General features: G+C 39.7%; 2 protein-coding genes across 9 annotated transcripts in view; one reads left to right on the top strand and one right to left on the bottom strand.

Moving 5' to 3' along the window:
- Window positions 1-1,387: 1,387 nt before the first annotated feature.
- On the bottom strand, window positions 1,388-9,006 carry fbxl5 (F-box and leucine-rich repeat protein 5). Its single transcript, XM_020603549.1, has 11 exons — window positions 8,820-9,006; window positions 7,868-8,083; window positions 6,890-6,985; window positions 6,505-6,700; window positions 5,672-5,857; window positions 5,380-5,505; window positions 4,611-4,765; window positions 4,436-4,518; window positions 3,537-4,271; window positions 2,876-3,024; window positions 1,388-2,470 (listed from the first exon to the last, which is right to left on the bottom strand). The coding sequence occupies exons 1-11, from the start codon at window positions 8,901-8,903 to the stop codon at window positions 2,394-2,396; spliced, it is 2,103 nt and encodes a 700-aa protein (XP_020459205.1). The 5' UTR covers window positions 8,904-9,006; the 3' UTR covers window positions 1,388-2,393.
- Window positions 9,007-9,721: 715 nt separating this feature from the next.
- Window positions 9,722-14,908, top strand: part of nek1 (NIMA-related kinase 1) — a 17,120-nt gene continuing 11,933 nt past the window's right edge. For 6 of the 8 annotated variants that reach the window (XM_020603504.1, XM_020603507.1, XM_020603503.1 and 3 more), the window contains exons 1-16: window positions 9,722-9,811; window positions 10,196-10,347; window positions 10,453-10,549; window positions 10,633-10,730; window positions 10,947-11,030; window positions 11,122-11,189; window positions 11,283-11,369; window positions 11,829-11,883; window positions 12,118-12,318; window positions 12,814-12,886; window positions 13,228-13,379; window positions 13,590-13,649; window positions 13,956-14,015; window positions 14,098-14,145; window positions 14,286-14,366; window positions 14,458-14,654. In XM_020603504.1, the coding sequence (XP_020459160.1) occupies window positions 10,231-10,347; window positions 10,453-10,549; window positions 10,633-10,730; window positions 10,947-11,030; window positions 11,122-11,189; window positions 11,283-11,369; window positions 11,829-11,883; window positions 12,118-12,318; window positions 12,814-12,886; window positions 13,228-13,379; window positions 13,590-13,649; window positions 13,956-14,015; window positions 14,098-14,145; window positions 14,286-14,366; window positions 14,458-14,654 (1,478 nt within the window). In that variant the 5' untranslated portion in view covers window positions 9,722-9,811; window positions 10,196-10,230. The other 2 variants (XM_020603502.1, XM_020603501.1) reach the window with 2 other exon arrangements.

The raw sequence follows: 14,908 nt of genomic DNA, 5'->3' as shown, positions 1-14,908 counted from the left end.
CTTGTTGATGATTTGCTTTCAACAGTGGAGTCCTCCTTGATCGTCTTCCATGAAGTCCACTGTGGCTCAGACAGTGACGGATGGTGCGATCTGACACTGATGTACCTTGACCTTGGAGTTCACCTCTAATCTCTTTGGAAGTTGTTCTGGGCTCTTTGGTTACCATTCGCATTATCCAACTCTTCACGTCCATGGAGGTTAGCTACAGTCCTGTGGACCTTAAACCTCTGAATAATATATGCCACTGTAGTCAGAGGAACATCAGGCTGCCTGGAGATGGTCTTATAGCCTTTACCTTTAACATGTTTGTCTATAATTTTCTTTCTAATCTGAGACAACTCTCTCCTCAGCTTTCTGTGGTCCATGTTCAGTGTGGTACACACCATGATACCAAACAGCACAGTGACTACTTTTCACCCTCTAAATAGGCAGACTGGCTGATTACAAGTTTGAAGACACCTGTGATGCTAATTAGAGGACACACTTTAGTTTAACATGTCTCTATGGTCAAATTATTTTCAATCCTTTCTAGGGGTACCATCATTTTTGTCCAGGCCAGTTTCATTAGTTTCTTTTTTAAAATTCCCCTGTTGAACCACAATTCAAAAGCAATGACTGATTTTAATTAGTTAATTTTCAGTCAATTTTTATTTATTATTACCTTTGTCAGTTTCACATTATTTCAGTGACCATTGTGTGTTTCTCTTTGTTTAACCTCTAGAGTCCCTGCGTCCTCATATGAGGACCGCACAGCTTGGGTTTCCAAAGCTCAGGACTCTAGAGGTTAACAGAAGGGTACCAACAATTTTGTCCACGTCTGTATTTCAGTGGGCCACTGAACAAACTGGGTAGGTAACTCAATGTGAAAATAAAACACCAGAGTCATTGTGGGAGAAATGTACAAGTCAGATATGCTTTATGTAATCCTTTCCAGTGAGTTATGATGGATATTCTTTCTCGGTCAGAACGTTTAGTTCCACTAGTGGGTAAGATGAGTGCATGTGTGGTGCGAGGCATCGTCTCAGTCAGCATATTAAGTTTCATGTTTATATGGGGATGCTGGCTTCAGCTGGTTCGTATGGCACGTCCCATGGCCCTCTGTTCTGATAAAGTGAGTTTAAGATCCTTTTGTTAAGAGTTGTTTCTCCAGTATGAATTTGACATTGAATGCTATATGCACACGTTATACTCTTATCAGAATAAATACAATATATTTAAAAAGACAACTGTGACCGTCTGAGCATCTCTTCTCTTTGCAACCTGAGGCTTTCATCAGACATGGAAACTGGGAGCAAGGCAGAGAGAGAACACGATCTCCCCCCTCAGTCAAATACATGCAAGTATTAAAGAAAGATATCAAATGAAGGAAGCTACTTTGGGGGGAGTATCCAGGTCTCCATTTACTGCTGTACCATGTAGATTGAATTCTAATCTCAAATTCTATATTTTATTAACTTGTAATTATAGAGTGGGAAATGAAAACTAGAAATCCAGTTTAATACAATGCAAACTGAACAGCAGTAAATAACAGAAACCCTACTGTTTAATGTTGTTTTTGCTGACACTTGTCACATCAGTTCTACAGTAATTTTGGAGACTAGCTATTCCAATGTTGTAGTTGTGGACTAATATGAAAAGATCTTTTCTTCACCAAGTATTAATATCATCATAGAATCTTTATAACAATTGGACTGACATCAACAACATAATATAAATAAAATTCATGTGCATGTGTTTGTCATGTATGGTTCTAAAAATCATCATAGGTAATTCAGCCTGTTTACTACATGACTGTTTAAAACGTGACAGGGGCTCATGTGATGATGCATCCCCACCTGGGTTTGGATGGGCCAGCTCAAATCAAAAGGCCGTGACCCTCATCCATCAACAAAACATGACAACTGTTCAACAGTAACCTCCAATTAAAGGGGGTGGGGTGGGGGGTGGCAGTGTTCAGTTTACTCCCATTTAATTTTCCACATCACCCTCTATAAGATGACAAAACTTGTGAAACAACACTTTGATGCTAGTTAACAATATGCTGATTTTAAATGAGTCAACTAAAGAAAGGGAGAAGCAGACATAAAACTGTTTTTGTGAAAAAAAGAAACCTTGTATAACTACTTCCTCTAGTTTTTATCTTTTCAAAGACAAAAAAAAAATGAAGCAGGATGTACATTTGCAGACTTGAAATCCTTTATCACCCCTTAATATCATCATTTGCTAAAGGACTGTTTCCATTTAACACTGATGGAAATGTAAATAACATGACCAAAATTACAGTTTCATCCAGAAACATTTTTAAGTGACACGAAATACAGCAAATAGTATTCCCAGGATAAAGTGCAATAAAAGGGAGTTGTGGCATTTTAGGAGAGTGTTGTTTGTCAGGATCACTCTCCAGAGCGACAGCAGGCTCTGAAGCCACACTGTAGGTTCTGGCAGCCGCTGGCTGTGTCTGCATGAGGACCTGGAGAGAAACACCACATGATGGTCATCTACCAAACTGGATGCAAGTGAAAAGGCCTGCAGATAACCCTCGTATCCACAACATTCTTATATGTTTAATTATCATAGGTTAAAATGCATGGCACATGAAGCCCTGACAGAGAATACTGAAGGCCTTATACAGGCTACCGTAATGCCTACTCACAGTCCACCTCAGCAGCATCGGATGTTTACACTAGGACATGTGCTATACAAGTGGGGTTAGTAATATTTGTTATAGCACCATACACTGTGATGTGTCTACTAAGATATTTATAATCACCATCACATCTTCATATACAGTTAGGGATGTCTTTAAACACTTGATTCGATTGTGAATAACTGTGTTCTGGAGGAAAAACAGATCCCAGAGTTTCATTTGTATTACCATTGATGTTGTCGCAGTAATAGAAGTGTTCATCATTAAGGGAAGGACAGGCTGACACCAGCTCCTGCAGCCCCACCTCAGTGATGAAGAGGCAGCCAGACAAGTTGAGATGTTCAAGGACAGGAAGCCCTCCGTGCTGAGACAGAGCCCTGAAACAAACGCAGTGCAGTGCAACCTCAATACATGTCCAGCAGTGAGATGTGTAAATGAACACTGATAATCCAGGCTTAGTCTAAAAAGGGCAGTACTGTTGACTATAGCAAATGTAGTGTACAAAGTCTCTCTCCCCCTAATAATCTGAATTAAGGGAACAACTGATGTGAGTCAACACTCACACTGCACCGCACCCAAAATTGCATACGTGAGAAGGGTTGCAGGGAGGGGTTTTCACTGCGCTTGTGCAAATGACAGCACCCACAAGTATTACACCATCTAGCGCTGAAAAATGACTACACATGCCACTACATGTTGCTCTGAAACGGTATCAATGCAATCTGACAAAATGTGGTATTTTACAGCTGATTACAAATGACTCATTCACCTCACTGCATCACATTAGTTTCTAAAAATACTAACCTCCAAACAGTAAAGCTGTGTTAGTTTGGGAAGTCATACTATTTCAAATATAACAATTTGAGAAACAGCAATGTGTGATCTTTACCTCAGGCCCAAATCAGTGATTTGATAACATCCAGAGAGACTGAGAAATCTCAGTGAGCGCCTCGCCTCTGACTGGTCAGTTCTGTTTTCAGGCCCCAAACACTGCAGGCTCCCAGATAAGGAGCATTTAGTCCGAATGTCTGCAGCGCTGTTCCTGGTGGTGCCTGATTTGCGCGGGGGCCCAGTGAAAGTCCTGAGGGCCATGTCACTAGCACAGCATGCGGAGTGACCACAGAATATTTCCCCAGACATGGCATATTGCTGATGCAAATAGGAGGTATCTGAGCCAGTCCTGGGTCCACGCCTCCTGCTCTGCATGCAACAGCACATTCCGCCCAAAAACTGTGTCTCTACAATGCTTTCTGCATTAGAAAGAGCCATCCCTGCACGACGGCTCCACTCTGCAGCATCTTCAATATCAGCAAGGTCTAAGGGTTCCAGGACCCACACTTGTGTAGGTGTGCAGGCAGCACCCCAACGGCCTGTCCCCTGTTTATAAACGATGGCCTGCCGCTTCCGCCGAATGGCGTGTAGGTTCCTCTCATCCATGAGTGTGATGGGTATTGAGGAACTTTTAAGAAGCTTGGCTCGTCGGTCTGAGCATTTGTCAAAGCATGTTGAGTACGCGAGATCACCCAGCCCGAAAGTTAATTTCCTCAGAGTGAGATCAGTGATCTTCTCACAGCCTGACAAATCCAGGTGCTCCAGAGAGTGACAAGCTCCTAGAGATGACCAGCTGGAGGAGGAAGCAAGAACATAGTGATGAGCGCTACGGTGACCAGGGTTGGTTCGAGGCAAATTTAAAATTAACTCATCTTAATCCACCGTGGAACCAGCACATAAACATTGCACAATCAAAAATCACCTTGTGGTATTTTATTATTGAATTCAAATATTTACCTGTCAAATGCAGAATCTGTAACAGCAGTCTGGGTCAGGTCCAGGTGGGTAATATTGGGACAGAGACTTAGGATCTGGCGCACCTATGAGAGGAAGAAAACAGAGTTTAAGTTCATTTTTATAAGTTGTCTAACAGTCTTCTTAATCAAGTACTGCACAGTTTTGCAAAGCATACCATTTTACTAGACACTGTAGAACTGTATGCCAGAACAAGTGACTTGACAGACGGACCCACAGCAGGCAGAAGGGTCTGGATAATCCCATTCAGAAGCCTCTTCTCTCTCTGAGCAGTGCTGATTGCTAGGAAGCCCTCTGTATGGTTCAACACATCTAGCACAAACAAGAGTACAGATGACATAATTTACTCCATTTAGACTTAATTTTCAATCATCCTGAAATCTTGAGGCAGCACCTTCTGGGTTCAGTGCAGCTGTTAAAAAGGGAATAAAGATGACAAAGAAACAAACGGTTAATATGCGAGCAAATGTGGAATGCTATTGCTGTGCATGTCAGGCAAACATTTAGACTTTATCCTGCTATGCCTTTATTAACTTTTATCAACAAGATAACTATCAAACAATTGTGCATTCAACTGCAAAAGACAAATATAGCACATGTCTGAACCATCCACAGGTGCCTTTTGAAATCAGAGACAATGAAGACTCATTTGTGTTTTCCTTCTCTTTTCCAGCTAAGCAGTGTAAACAAATATTTGTTACAGTTCATAGCAATGAAAGCACTTTTGTGTTCAAGTACACAATAGCGATTTACCAGCTTGCCAAAGACAGTGAATGGGAAAAGAACAATGGCATGTTCTTGATTAGTCCTTTTTATTAGCTTCTTTCTGACATGATCATATATGCTGCATTAACACTAGTTGTGCAACATATCTTTTGAAATACTGTTTTGTTACCAACAACACTTCACTTATGACTAAACCTCACCAGACTCATCAACATCAGCATCCTCGTCCCATTCCTGATAGGCCCGACCCTCATTCTGCCGACTCTTCACCCACTCCTCATCCGGCTCCTGGTCTAGGTCTCCTGGGGGGCCTCGATAATAATCCCCTACATTACAGACACAAACCTTTAACAGCAGTGAACTACCACTACATACTTGCAGTAAAGGTATTAAATAGTTTTAACCATTATGAGCTAAATAAATGTGACCAACTTGCAAGAAAAAAATAAGCTAAGTAAAGAATAAGGTCACCATCATGTATCAGCAACCTACCTCTGGCCCAGCGCACAGGGTAGAGGTGCCTCCACAGAGAGCCGGACTTAACCAGCTCTGACCAAGAGCTGCACACTTGACTGCAGCGACACAGATCTTCAGGGTTCAAATAATGGAACAGCCGCAACATAATTTCTGTCGGGAGCTGGGAGATGTGGGTTGAACAATGCCTTTTCTTTTCCAGTTCTGAGGAAAAGGACAAAACAACTTTTAAGTGATCCAGATGCTGAAATTATGAAGTGCACCTTTTATAAACATGATCCACTTCCCTAGACAATACTTCCTTTCATAAATCCACAGTTAGCTAACCATTGTACTGCATGAACTTTAAAAGTTCAAATATTTTCCAGGAAGACATTTTTGCTTTTCAGTAGGAAAAGCACAGGTCTAAATAATAAAAATCAATTGGCTGAATTCCATGTAAATGCCTGTTTCAGGCTCTTAGTATTGCTGGTTGCCTTATCATGTTGTACTGGGACACACTAAAACAAATCACAGTTAATGCCATTAATAACACCTGGGTTTTTATGACAAGTCAAAATGTCTGCTGGGTAAAAGACCTATATCACAAGTTGCAATACTGTTGACTACAAATAATTACATTTTTTTAAACATTTTTAATTATTTGTTGTTGTGAAAAGTGACGACAATATGACAGATGTCCCTCACAAATAAAACAGAGCAACATCTTGTAAATTGGTTCTACCTACAATGAAAACACAAAGAGATCCTGACATTTCAGAAGCTCCTACTTTTGGTATTTTTCTTCATAATGTGTCAAAACTGTCACTAATTGTCCACATCAAAATATATTTGTGAATTTGCACACTAACCATAATCTGCCTTCTCGTGATCTGCATATTTAAAAGCCTTCTGCAGCTCCTCAGCCTGGGTCCACAAACCGAAGCCCTTCAGCACCTCAGCGGCACTGTCCAGGTGCTGCTGGCTGCAGTGCTGTGCTATCACCTGTTTCTTGATGTCCTTGAGCTCCTCATAGGTGAAGTACTCCATAAGCATAGGTTGAAACACCTGCAATAAATCTCCTTAGTTGATAAACAGCATGTAACAGAAGAATTCACTGGGGTATAAACAAATGTAGCTTTAAATAAGTTTCTTTTATGTTTTAAACCTTTTTGTTAATGAGCACAGTTTAATCTTACCCATTCATTTGGGTCACTTAATTAATAACAAACAAAAAGATGTGTGAACATCTTATACCTCCTCTTCTTCCTTCATGTGGGGCAGAAAGTCCTGCGTGAAAGCCTCTAGTCTCTCCTTCAGCTGCTGGGCATAGTTAAGCTGCTCATATTCACTCTAAAAATGCAAAAACATGTATTAATCCATGGAATTATTAAAAAAATAAAAAAGGAAACTCCTTTACAGTCTTATTTACAACACCTGAATTATAAATTACTGGAAGACACTGAATGACCTTTTCAGACCTTTCAGCCCAATAGCCCTGCACATGCCCTTTTACAACTAGAAAAAAAAATTCTAAATTGTCTTCTAACTAGACAAAATAAAGACATCTCATCACAGTATTATTTAGATCAGTAGAAACAGCTTCCCACAGAACACAGTGCAGGATATTAAGACAAAGCAACATAATGGTCCGCTATGGTATACAAACTGACATGGGCTGAACAGAAGATAAAATTTACACAGTTGCATCATTCTGTAAAGGCCATTTTGTTGGGATTGCTCATGGCTTGAGAAAGAATAATAACTGTGTCCTGTTAAGCTAATCACAAAAGCAATCGTACCTCTATTACAAAATTCAGCCCACTTCTTTCTTTCTGGCCTTTCTTTTTAAATACATAAACTCTCATCAACCCATTCAACTGACAGAAAACTTTAGTTAACTAATTTGGCAATTCCTTCCAAAGTAATACAATGTGTCACATGGTTTTAATATAGATCACCTCTAAAAAGAGAGTGAATAGATTGTTTAAAATTAACACCTATACATAAAAAATAATCCTGTTGTTGCTCTTTGCACAGAAAGGTTTGCATGTCTAAAATCATTTCCAATTATCTGAACTCAAGGACAATTTATCTTCAAGTAAAGCATATTATTATTCTCCTTACTTTTGTTGTCCTGCTGAGCCAAATTTATTACAGTGCAACAAGTGTAATTTTGAGCCATGGCATAACAATAAACTATTACATACAGTGTCTACACAAATGCAAGTTTACCTTCACACTGTGCAGCCCTTTTTCAAAGAGGGACAACATATCTGAGAGTTTGTTGTCAGAGTGTACATTGTAGGCGGTGCAGCAGCGCTGCTGCAACAGGCCAATAATGTACTCATTCTCAATTTGTTCATGCATTTTGAACTCCTTAAAGGTGGCACACAGGGACTGAAGAAATGAACGGAAGTCATTGTTGTTGGAGAAGTTGGTTTTTGACAGCTGTGAAAAACAAACAAAAACGGAGTCATTTATTGTAGCATGTAACGCCATTTGTGTTTATACACAGACCCATGTGATAAATATAAATATAAATATTACTTGTACTTTTGCTGGGCGCATTAGATCACATTAACTGGTAGTGCCCTCACGTAACCCAACACAACAGCGCCTGCGCCGCTAAGAATGGAGTCGGGCAGGTAAAGTTATCATTACAGCAATACCCTGTGTACGTGCATGAACTGGCGCCGCACAAAATGTGCTTATCTGACACATAAAATCTTCTATCGAACACACATTTAACAGACAGGAAAACACACAATGTTATATGGTTTGTGGGAACATTAACAACTGTGCTGTGATACTTAAATCATGCTGCATAAACATCTTTATTTCAAGTTAGCGTCACTTAGGCTACAATGTTGTTAAGCCAGTTGGCAAGCCTTAGCTGGATAGATAATGAGATAGTTGAAGTTTATTAAAATCAGCCCAATGCATTCTCCATGTGTTGGCTAAGTAAATAGCTGTAACATTAACCTGACGCCCATGTGTCTAATCCAGTGTAATCGTGAGACAATCTGGCAGTTCATCTTCGGATGACTCAATCCCAGATGCTATAACGTTAGACACGGGCTAGCGTTAGCTATCGTGCTAACAGGCGTTCACTAGTCGTTATCCATACGCCATGATGTTTCTTTGTAAAACCACAAATTGTCGACCGACATGCATCTATACACACCTTTTCGCAGTACAAACCCACGAGCTGCTTCATTCGCCAGTGTGGGCCAGTAAAAACATCCACCTCGTCCGGAAAGGGAGCCATCTTCCTATACTAAATTTCAGTGCGTCATGACCAGGTCTGCAATGCAATCAAGTAAGGAGGTGTGTGTGTGTGTGTGTGTGACCGCCTCACGTGACCACAGCAGCTTCTTAATACAATCCGGAACAACATTTAAATAACATTTTACCACACACATTTCATTGCAGCCTGAGGAAATGCACGCTCCCACGCTAGTAAACATGTTTTAGAAAGCTTTAGAAAACATTTTTATATTTGCATAAAGGCAGGTGAAATATTTTGCTTAGCCATATTCTATTCGTCATGTATACAGTACATTGATTTTTTTTTTAATTTTCTGTGTATTTAATATATTTTTGCAGTCTTATAGGCTACTTTTCATACAGCAATTCTATTAAACTTCAACATGTTCACTCATTTGATCTATTCTATCTTCTTTTCTATTAAACTACTATTTTTATGTACTGTATAATATATTCATATGTGTTTTCTTGTCTACAACTTGTAAACTTGTTACAATAATAAATAATAAGAAGAAAATGGTTGTTTTGCGAATTAAATTTTCACGAGAAGTTGATAATTATAAAGATATCTTTGTCTAAGGGGCAAAAACCTAGTTAGCAGAAAGTTAAAATGACTATCGTCATGCCTACATTACGAATTAAATGTATTTAAGTGGCCAAAAACAAGGTGCAAACTGTAAATGTTTCCATTGACATATGGTTGCTATGGGAAGAAAAATGACCACAGCAACCGCCTCGTTTGGGGTGGAGTCACAGTACACGTTGACGGACAAGTGTATGAGCCATTTAGCGATCGAGATATATGAACACGGCCAATCAAAATGCAGCTCTAGAGAGCTATAGTTGGATAGAGAGTGCGAGGGCAGTAGCAGTTACAGAACCTATGAGAGCGCGGTGAAGAGACTAATGGTAAGTGAAGTAGTCAGCTAACTGAATTTGCACATCGCTATTCAGTGAGCTACATAAAATATATTACTCTGCGTTTTGTGCATTCTGGGGGCATATATTTTATGTAAGGTCGTCTTCCATCTTTGTCTATCTCCTGTTTAATGGCAACATTAGCTATTTTGCTACCAGCTGTCTTTAGCACCGCAGCCCGTCTGAGGCAAGAGATGCTTTTCTGTCTAACAGCATTGTTGATAGAACTTAACAATACTGTATATGTCACACTGTCGTGATTATTGTAGTTAACAAAAGGGGATGAAAGTGCTGTCTTGCACAAAACTACTACCATTAAACCTGTAAGTTAGCTTTGTAATCAGTAGCATTGCAATATTTTCCTTGATCTCTTAGCTGCAACAGCATGAGGAGCCAGACATTCCAGTAACATGGACAAGTACGAAGCGGTGAAGAAAATTGGGGAAGGTTCATTTGGAAAGGCTATCCTTGTCAAATCAAAAGAGGATGGACGCCATTATGTCATCAAGGAGATTGGCATATCTGGAGTAAGTCTATATGCATAATGTTCCACGTTTGACGTGTTACAGTTAATGCTAGCTCCCTTTCAATACCTTTAGCTGTCACATTCTCTTTTCACTTTACTTTGACAGATGCCAAGTAAAGAGAGGGAGGAATCTCGCAAAGAAGTTGCTGTTCTTGCTAAAATGAGCCATCCCAACATTGTCCAGTACAAAGACTCTTTTGAAGGTATTCACATACTAAGATCTTAGCAGTTATTTGAAAGATGTTAATCTGCTGCAGATCCCAAATGTCTTTTAAACATTTTTCAGAGGGGGGCTGTCTGTATATTGTTATGGACTACTGTGAGGGTGGAGACCTCTTCAAGAAGATCAACTCTCAGAAAGGAGTGCTGTTCTCAGAAAAGCAAGTAAGCTCAAAACTCTTTGTATGACCATGAATGTTTAAGAGATAGCTGAAAAGTGTTGAATGTGTAGATAATATTGCACATTAATGGGTCTATTCCATATAGTTATGCTCTTCTTATACATGTATTTTGATTTTCTTTCAGGGTTGCTCAGCCATTAGAATTTCAAATGATGTAGATACTGTATAACGTGACTTTACCATCTTCGTGTTTGCTTAGATCCTGGATTGGTTTGTGCAGATTTGCTTGGCACTGAAGCACGTACATGATCGAAAAATCCTTCACAGAGACATCAAATCACAGGTATAGCTTCATGCACCACAGGATATGTGATTATAAGCTATTTATTTGTCACATTGCTTTATTTATTTATATTTTTGTAATGTCTGCATAGAACATATTTCTGACAAAAGTTGGAACTGTACAGCTTGGAGACTTTGGAATTGCAAGGGTGCTGAACAGGTATAAAAATTTCATCTAAGTAGACACGCAGATAGCTACAAATCCATGCTTTTGGAATAGTAACCCGTAATGCAAATAATATTCTCATTCCAGCACTGTAGAACTGGCAAGAACATGTATAGGAACACCATATTATCTGTCACCAGAGATCTGTGAAAATAAGCCATACAACAATAAAAGGTAAAAACCCAATGCTCCTGAATACCATGTTGTGTTTGTCTAATTTTTTGTATAAATTAATATTTATTTATAATCCAGGGGGCAGGCACTTCCCCCACTGAAGTGTGAGTTGTACAGGATTAATTGGTGATTTAAAGGTATCTTGTCTCCTCTTTTTATTGAGTGAACTTGCTTGTGGATATCTACAGCAGGAAGCTGCCATTGATTTACTGTTAAACTATTTTCCATATGTATGTAATATAATCCACTTTAGTTGAAACCAATGAAGTAAACTGAGCAATTTTTGATCCAGAGTTTTCACAGCATTTACATTTTCCCCTCCACTCTATGATAAAGAAAGGAAAAAGTATGACTGAGGATACATTATTGAATGAATGTAAACAGAGCCCAGAACTTATTCCTGCTTCTCTGTTTGTGTGTTTACTCTTCTCATTTCCCCTACTGTCCCTCCTTCTGCAGTGATATTTGGGCCCTAGGGTGTGTCCTATATGAAATGTGCACTCTTAAGCATGCAGTAAGTATTCACTGTATGAGCTGTTTACTAATTAATGTTGATTTAATGTATCTTATGCAGCATTGCAATCCTCTCACACATACTGATTTTGATCTCTTCCCTGTATGCGTAATGGTTGACAGACAAACTTTTAAAGTATGCATCATCTTTCCTTATTGTGTCATTATCATATCTGTATTTTTTATATTTTCAATCACATTTTTTTGCATATGCTCATGAATGATTTCTTCTCAGTTTGAGGCTGGCAACATGAAGAACCTAGTTCTGAAGATCATTCGTGGCTCATACCCTCCTGTGTCTGTTCACTACTCCCAAGATCTGCGCTCTCTCTTGGCACAACTGTTTAAACGTAACCCTCGAGAAAGGCCCTCAGTCAGCACCATTCTGGACAAACCTTTCCTGTCCTGTAGGATAGAGAAGTTCCTCACGCCACAGGTAGAGTACACAGTTTCCTTTAGGTGAATCCCAATTCCACTAATTGCATCCATGTTTCCCTCCCTTGAATTTTTTCGTTGCACTTTAGTCCTGCTGGCATACAATGCAAGGAAAAGATGCACAAAGAGAAGAACCAAGGAAACGCTTAAACTGACATGGGGCATCCTTTCCTCCAGCCCTTTATGTGAAGCGTCCAATCACAAACAGATTTCTAATAAAGGGCTGTGTCAGTCTGTAATAGCCTTTTGTGAAGGATGCACTCCTGTATCCTCGGTTATGGCTCCTCCAGGCAGCCTCCTTGATCCTCAGAGCAGAAATAAGAGCTTTGGGACATCTTTCATCATGGCGGACAGGAATGACTACTGGGTCAAGCAAGGACTAAGGAATGATAAAATAAGGGAATTGGGATTCACCTTTTGATGCAGTCAAAATTTTTCTCATCCACATTGTATTCAATAAAAAAACAAAAAACAAAAACATATTCTCTGATTCTAGCTCATTGCTCAGGAATTCCGCCATGCTTTTCTTCACAAACAGCCTAAGATGAGTGTGTTGCAGGGCCTACCAGGTAAGCAAAAACTGCTGCTGAAATTGAAATGCAAAGGTGCCTTTTAAAGCTTTAATCAGTACAATTTTAATGTGATTATAGCATCTTTCAAATGATTGTTATAACCTAAAACATTCAAGTGTATTTCGGCTATACAGCAGATAACAATACCCCAAATTGCATTTTCTTAGTAAAATGTTCCATTACTTGTTATAATGTAGAAAGAAGTGGATAGATCTGCTAGACAATGTGAAGTTATTTTCATGTCTTGTTCATTTAATTGCAATATTGACCCTTCTCACTATTGGCAGCTTGTGCAGTCACCAGACACTGTGTCTGCTGTTTTATACTTTTATAACCAGCCAAGCGTCCTGCCCCTGGCTCCATACCTCTCACCTCAGCCCAGAAGATTACCAAACCAGCCGCCAAGTACGGAGTGCCTTTAACTGTGAGGAAGGTGCCAGATGCCATGAAAAAGCCTGCAGAAAGGAAACCAGATATAAAACATAAACCGGTTAGTAAGTTGTTGGTGGTAACAGTAAGTTGCTGTGTTTTTTGAGCTTCATTTATGATTTCTTTTTCTGCTCTGGGTAAAAAAAAAAGATAAATCATGTTAAGCTCCTAGAGTGGCATGCCAGATGCCTCTCCCATCTGTGTGTGTGAGCGTGTGTTTTTACGTCATAGTGTGTTGGCAACCTCTGAACCCCAGTGTTATGTTGCTCAGACCCCTCTCCCAGCAGCTCTCCAGAGAAGAGAGGAGGAGGAAGAGAGGAAAAAACATCAGGTACAGCTGAGAGCCTCACATAACTTGTATTCACTGTTAGATTCCCCTGGCTTTTTTCTCCCCATTTATTCACACATGATGGTTTCTTCCTGCCGGCGTTGTTAGTTTTTCTCTGTCATTACACTTGATCCCTGTCTTCACTTGTTTTCCACTACCAGCTCTATTCCTGTATGATTTTTTTTTTTTTTTTTTATAACAACCTTTCCCTCCTTTCTCACTCACCTGCCCAGTGACAGAGCAGTTCTGTTGCCTCTTGGCTCAAAGTGGGCCTCTATTTGACAAAGACACTTTTGCCTTATGCTGCAGGATGGCATCAGAAAGAAAAGAATGGAGCTGATTGAGAAAGAAAGAAATCAGAGAGAGCATGTGAGTGCATTGTTAAGTCCATATGTGGTGTTTGTGATTGTCTTTGCATGTTCAGCTGTTGACTTGTTTGTGATGTCTTCAGATGTTCCTGTTGCAAGCGGAGCAAATGAAGAGATATGAAAAGGAAAAGGTGCTGCCTGGATATACATTTTTTTTCTTTTATCTATCATGGTTTTATCATAATAATTGGCAAAGCATTGGAAATGGTTAGTGTCTGTGTCTTTATCTAAAACTGAAAATAAGAAATTGTGAACCTGTGATCTCTTGCAGATCAATCGTATACACCAAGCCAGAGAACAAGGCTGGAAGCATGTCTTGAGCTCTAGCGGAGGCAGCAGCCCAGAGAGACAGGTACTGGATGCCCATTTCCATCTTCTACATGTAAATACAACACACATATGGCATTGCTTTCTCACTCACAACTCTTGGCCTGTAATTTCAGTGTTTTATAGGTGGTAGAAAGCGCGCTGGCGGTGTTGGCCCCTCTGTCCCAGGCTCTGTTCAGGGTCCTACCCCAGCCCCTGTTCCAAACAAAAGTCCTTATGAACACTACCATGCTGCTCTGGACCAAATGGCTAAACCACAGCCTAAAGACCTCAGCAGGGAGGGATCCTCTGCAGGTCCAAGCAGTCCCATTCAGTGAGTTCCCTTGTCTTTTCTTTTTTTAGGCAGTGTATGTGTGTTAAATACAGTCAGAGAAAAAATAATTTGAACCCCAGCTGATTTTGTAAGTTTGCCCACTAACAAAGAAGTGATCAGTCTACAGTGTCAATGGTAGGTTTATTTGAACAGTGAGAGACACAACAATAACAACAAAATCCAGAAAAATGCATTACAAAAAAAGTTATACATTAATTTGCATTTTCATGAATGAAATAAGTATTTGATCCCTT

The sequence above is a fragment of the Monopterus albus genome, unplaced genomic scaffold, assembly GCF_001952655.1.
Source record: "Monopterus albus unplaced genomic scaffold, M_albus_1.0 scaffold61.1, whole genome shotgun sequence".
Classification (NCBI taxonomy): domain Eukaryota; kingdom Metazoa; phylum Chordata; class Actinopteri; order Synbranchiformes; family Synbranchidae; genus Monopterus; species Monopterus albus.
Note: the sequence above shows the minus strand (reverse complement) of the source record. Positions and strands in the feature narration are given on the sequence as shown.